Source organism: Tenrec ecaudatus, chromosome 13 (genome assembly GCF_050624435.1).
Source record: "Tenrec ecaudatus isolate mTenEca1 chromosome 13, mTenEca1.hap1, whole genome shotgun sequence".
In the NCBI taxonomy this organism is placed as follows: Eukaryota; Metazoa; Chordata; class Mammalia; order Afrosoricida; family Tenrecidae; genus Tenrec; species Tenrec ecaudatus.
The window spans coordinates 5,513,966-5,519,934 of record NC_134542.1 but is presented as its reverse complement, the minus strand read 5'-3'; the positions used below and the strand labels follow the sequence as shown (position 1 = coordinate 5,519,934).

General features: G+C 59.1%; 1 protein-coding gene across 1 annotated transcript; it reads right to left on the bottom strand.

The window, feature by feature from the left end:
• Positions 1 to 377: 377 nt before the first annotated feature.
• ARL4C (ARF like GTPase 4C) lies at positions 378 to 4,291 on the bottom strand. The gene has a single exon (XM_075529356.1). It carries the CDS (start codon positions 3,981 to 3,983, stop codon positions 3,405 to 3,407), a length of 579 nt encoding a protein of 192 aa, XP_075385471.1. The 5' UTR covers positions 3,984 to 4,291; the 3' UTR covers positions 378 to 3,404.
• Between the last annotated feature and the right edge of the window lie 1,678 nt (positions 4,292 to 5,969).

Genomic DNA, 5,969 nt, shown 5'->3' with positions numbered 1-5,969 from the left:
AGCTGGCCCTTGGACGCACACTGACACTTGGGTTGGAGGCAACCTCACTTCTCCCAAGTGTACACTAGATTCTAGTCGCCCCCCCCCACCAATTCTTCGTGTCAGAGTAAAACGGTTCCCTTGGGTTTTCAGCACCGTGGCCTTTGGGACGTACATTCTGTGGCCTGTCTTCCAAGCTGCCCTTGGGTGGTGGGTTGTGGCACCCCCTTTTCTACCACCTAGCCACCTAAAACCCCAAAACATAAAACCAACCATAATGTTGATAGGGGCCTAGATCCAGGTAGCACCTCCAAGACTCCCTGGGAGGTGTGTCCTTCCCCCACCCCATGGACCATTCATCCTTCCGCAAAGGGAGTCTGAGACACTGAAACGAGGCGTTTGATTGTATAAATAATTTATTTCTGTTCACAGCATCATGTATGCATATAAAAGGGAACAGGAACCAGAGGAAGGGAATAAACAGGACAGAGGGTCACAGGAGAAAACAGAAACGGAAACGGGGACCGGAGGAGACCAAGTCCCAACAAGGTGACAGAGCTGGAGAGAATGGTGTTCTGAAACTAAAGCTGGTCTCCCACTGTGGAAGAAGGAAGTTCCCAAGCTCCCTGGGTGTGTGTGTGTGTGTGTGTGCGCGCGCGCGCGCGCGTGCGGGGGGCGGGGGGGGGAGGGCAGGGGGCGCAGCTCTCTATGGGAAACCCACCCATGCTTCAAACAGGGGCAGAGGGGATGCCCCCCTCCAGGGTGACCCCTGCCAAGATGGCACTCTGTGTGTCTTGTTGGGTGGGAGACGGATAGGCCACTGTTAGGTTGAACATTACAGAAATCAACTGAGACTGACTGGGGACTATTTGTTGATACATCACACGGCTCTTACTTTACGGCACAATTACTAACAGCTGACCCCACCCTTCAACATTTGATGATGCAAAACCCAAACCCCCTTCTGGGATTTGGAGGGGGGTGGGAAGGAAAAAAAAAGCAAAGCAAAGCCTGACGGGTCTGAAGAGCGGGCTGGATCCCAGGTCCTGACCACACGAGAAGGTGACGGTATTTGGCATCTGCAATCTCACAAAATAAATAGACTCTTCTCTCAAGAACGCGGAACTCCCCCAAATGGCAAAGTGCTTAAGAAATAGTGGCAGGCGAAGGAGAGAAAGGGAAGATGGGTGCTTTTTTGTTGGGTGGTTACTTGTTCTGTTCGGTTTTCTCATCCTACCCAGAATTCTCGGACAATGGGACCAGCCCATTCAGAGATACAGTCCGTCTGCTGGTTAATCTGCAAATGGAAATCTTGCAGGCTTTGCTGGATCTTCTCCACGGAGTCTGGACAAGAAGGACCAGCATCAGAGGGGGGACCCAGGACCAAAGGGGAAGGGAAAATGGGTGGTCAAGGTTCTTCTGTGAAAACGGTGCATGGGAGAATTGGGTGTCAGGCAGGAAGTGAGAACTTCTCAGGTGCTTCAAAGAACTTGCCGAGTGCAATGGACAATAGGTCTGGGTTTGCAATTGAGCGAAGTCACATGCTCCGGCATGGTCCTGTCCAATTTCCTCGGGCTTCCTTTGTAAAAAAATGCCTTACTTACCAGGGTATGTGGAGGTGAGGGGATGGAGTGCGAGTGGGGAGGGGGGCCACACGTCTGCCAGTAAGCACGGACTCACCGAGGAAATTAAAAAAAATTAAATCATCAGCTTAAATTTCCCTTTTCATTCTCTGTTTCAGGGCAAATGCAAACCAAGGCTCCGTCCTGATTATAAAGGATTTTTCAATGACACTATTAAAAATATGCATTTATTCTTCTCTGCCTCGATCTGCTTTCCACAGCCCTGTCAAGTAAACCAGCAAGTGCCTGAGTCCCGGGGACGTGCCGTGCCGTCACGGGCTTTCTTTGATCTCTGGTGGGGCGGTGCTGTCAGTATGGGAGGGGTGGGAGCTGGGGGCTATGCAGGCGGGGCCAGCCCCCCCAGGAATGGGTCGGGGACTAGCCCCCTTCACCTTGTCTCATTCCTTTCTGCTTCTCAACCCATGCAACCAGGTCGCCTTTGGCGGTAAGATGGGATTTTCGTTCTTTATTTTGGCGCATGACATCAACACTGGAGACATTTTGAGGAAACACTTAATCCCAGATAGGCCACAGGAACCAGATTCGAAAGCCCACCAGGCTGTCTTTGGCAGGGTTAAGGGCAGAGCAAAACCTCCCCCACCCCCCCGCTGCCCCCTAAGGTCAGTATTTCTAAGGTGAATAGCCATTTGTAAAAGTTGGTGGGTTTTTTTTCTCCCCCCTTTTCCTTCTGAACATGTCCACACACCCAGCCTCATGTGGTGACCATGACAAGAGACCTCCCTTACAAAAACACATTTTGGGATTATTCGGCACACCTCTGCGGCTATCTTGCTCAGCCCAAACCAATCAGGAGGTGAAGACCATCTAAAAATCCCACACCTAGGGGTCTGGGTCTTTTTGCCCATCACCCAGCAGAGGAGGGAGGGTCCCTGGGTCCACACCCCCCTCATGCCGCCTCCCACAGGCAAACAGTACAATGAAGGCAGCTATGCCATCCCCTCCATCGGGCTTCTGGTTGGCATCGGCTCTTTGTGTGCTGTGATCTCCATTCACATGGGCAGGGTCCCAGCCGGCGGGAAGATGTCTGACTCCAGGCTGGAAGATCATTCTTCTGCAGCCACCGCAAAGCACCAGGAAAGCACATTGCTGCGGCCATTCGGCCGTTCCCTAGCCGAGCCAACAGCGCCGCGGCAGAGGCAGAAGCCGGGCTGGGGCGCAGTGCCAGCTCTGTCCTGATGGCCCAAACCTCCACCTCCCCCGGGAGGGGGGAGGGTGCCCAGTGCAGGACCAACGGAATTTCCACAGGGGCCTGCCCTGGGACATACAACTACCCACATCCCGCGAATGCAAGGCGCTGCGGCACCCCAGCACCCCGCTGCACCCCAGATGGGCGCTCGCAGGGCTCCAGGTGAAGCACAGGTGCTTTGCCCCTTGGGTGGGGGCGGGGCAGCCTGAACTTCGCCCCTGCCGGGGTGGGCGGAAATCCCTTTTGTCTCTGGCACCTGAGTCTCTCAGCTGGGACTGCAAGGGCCAACTCCAGCCAGGGGTCCCTGCCATCGCTGCGGCAGGGGGTGTCTCTTCACCGTCCCCTCCCCCCCTCTGAAGCTCTGGCGTCCAGACAAAAGGTCCCCTGAGCTAGGAGAGCGGCAGGCCAGCCTTGTCAGCCTTCACGCCCGGGTCACCAGCCCCGCATCTGGGCGCGGAGGTTCCGCCTGCCAGACTGGTAGCATCGCTTTGGTTCGCTGTCTTTGTTCGCGGGTTCTCGCCGCCCCCCCACCCCACCCACCGCATCCATTCATTCATTCCCGCCTCACTCGCTCCCCGGGCGCCGCGGCGGGCGCCTTACCGCTTCTTCTTCTGCTTCAGGGACTTCCTGCGCTTCAGGATCATCTCGTAGAGTTTGTCCATGCCCTCGGTGAGGCCCTCGCCAATGATGGCGCATGCCGGCTGGACGTGGTAGGTGGTGGCCGGGATGAGCTCCTGCAGCGCCAGCTGCTTCTCGATCTCCGCCACCGGCAGCGACTTGGGCAGGTCCTGCTTGTTGGCGATGACCAGCAGCGGCGTGCCCTGGTTCTCGGCGAACTTGGTCACCTTGTGCAGCTCCGTCTTGGCCTCCTCCAGCCGGTCCACGTCCACCGAGTCCACCACGTAGATGATGCCGTCGGTGCAGCGACTGTAGGATTTCCAGAGCGGCCGCAGCTTCTCCTGGCCGCCCACATCCCAGAAGTGGCAGCTGATGCCCTTGGCCGTGCCGTTGCTGAGCTTGATCTTCTCGGTGTTGAAGCCGATGGTGGGCACCGTGTTCACGAACTCGTTGAACTTGAGCCGGTAGAGCACCGTGGTCTTGCCGGCCGAGTCCAAGCCCAGCATGACGATGTGCAAGGACTGGAAGGCCGCAATGTTGGAGGAGATGTTGCCCATGGCTCCTGGTTGCGGCGCCGGCCACTGCGGCTGCGGCGGGGGGCGGGCACCCGGGCCGCCTGCCCCGCGCCCCGGCCGCGCGCTCAGTCCCCGCGCGCCGGGCCCGAGCCGCCGGACATCGCGGCCTCTCGGCTTTGTTTCCCGCCGGCCGGCCCGGGCTCGGCTCGGCTCGGCTGCGTCCTCCTCGGTCGGGCGCTCGGCCTGGGCGGCGCCGCGGAGCCCCGCGTTCCGGCTCCCGCTCCCTGCGCGCCTCGGAGGCGCAGGCGGCGCGGGCTTCCTCTGCCGCGCGGCCGCCTCGCTGGCCCTGCAGTCCCGCGCCGCCTGCGCCGCCGCCAGCCTGCAGCGGGGAGGCGGACCTGCGAGGCCCCGCCCAGGCCCCACCCAGGCCCCGCCCCCGAGGCGCGCGCCACCGGCCTTTTCGCGCGCTTCCCCGCGTTCAAATGGGCCGCCGCGGCGCGCAGACCGCGCCCGGGTCGCTTGTCCAGTCTCTAGCCACCACCCCTCCCAGCAGGGGGCCTGGTGCTCACTCCGTGTCCAGGGCCAGGCCTTGTTTCCCCACCCCCGGCGGGCACGCGGCGCGCAGACGGAGCCGGACCTCTTGTCACCGCCCCACCTCCCCGCGGGGAGGTCGTGCGCAGACCGTGTCCAGTGCCAGGCCCCGCTTCCCCACCCCCGGCAGGGACGCGGTGGGCAGACTGTCCCCATGTCTCTTGTCCCCACCCCCACCCCGCGGGGACATAGTGTGCAGACTGCGTCCGAGGCCAGGCTGCTCTTGTCCCTGGCGGGGACACCGTGAGCAGATCGCGCTCCCACCACTCCACCCCAGGAGGAGACCGGGTGCGCAGACGGTGGTGGAGACCAGGCGCACAGAAACAGCGCCTCCTTCCAGAGGACAAGTCGGGAGCGGGAGCGCGCAGGAGAGGCAGAGTCTGCCAGAGGGCTTCAGAGGCCTGGGGATCTCTAGGGAGATTAGTGCGCTGAGCAAACCGGAACCCCAAAATAAAGTGAAAGGAGCGCCCACCCATACCCAACCCTGCTGCATAGGCCAGGGGCCAGCCAGGACCTTTCTCAGCTCCCGGAGCCGTGGGTGGACCTCCTGATGCCCAACTGTCCTGCGCCATCCCCAAGGGACCTCACTCACCAGAGACCAGGCCGTTCCTTCTTGTGCAGAAGTGGGGCCTGTGTTGGCTTTCGTGGGGAATAAGGCAACACACCTGTCCCAGGTAACCCTATCAGTCACTTTTTCCAGACTGCCTTTCCTTTGTCCCTACTACAGACTTTGTTGGACATCTCAGGGCAAGCATGAACATCCCATGAGCTTCCCCTGTCACCCCACCTTGAGAACCAAGAATTGGGGACCCCCTCAGGTGAACCCCTCCTGGAATGAACTTGAGGTCTGAAGCCAAATCCGTCAGTAGTTCAGCTCAGGAGGCTTCGTGGGTGCCAAATAACCTGTGTTGGTGACCCAAAGTCAACAAGATATAAACAATCCAAGTGCCCACTCGCCGACCCATGGATAAGCACGGTGTGGCTCCCGCACTGTGGACTGCTTAAGCAATGATTGGGGAGTCCGGAGGCACCTGCCAGACTGCTCACAACCGGCACAGACCCGGAGGCCAGGCGTTCTGCTGCCTTAAACTGGCCAATCATGAAAGGACAAATAAGCATCCTGTGAGACCCGAGGATTAAAAGGTCAAGAATAGGTTTACACACAGAAAGGAGCATACTCTAATGGTCGCCAGGGACTGGAGGGGAGGAAGGGTCACTCACTAGGCCGAAGATGCATGTTAATTATGGGTCAATGTGGGGAAATCAGGGCACCTGAGAGGTACCCACGGATAACAGGGCAATTATGGTCCATGTCATAGCCTCGACAGTCAGTCCTGCGCCAACAGCAATGTGTGTGTAAATCACAGGTAAACTTGTATGCTGGCTGGGTGACAGAGGTCACCAGGAGGTACCAAGCAAATAAACAAAAATCCCATT

Coding starts and splice junctions, on each gene's coding strand:
- ARL4C (XM_075529356.1), bottom strand. CDS start 3,983: ATGGGCAACATCTCCTCCAACATTGCGGCCTTCCAGTCCTTGCACATC.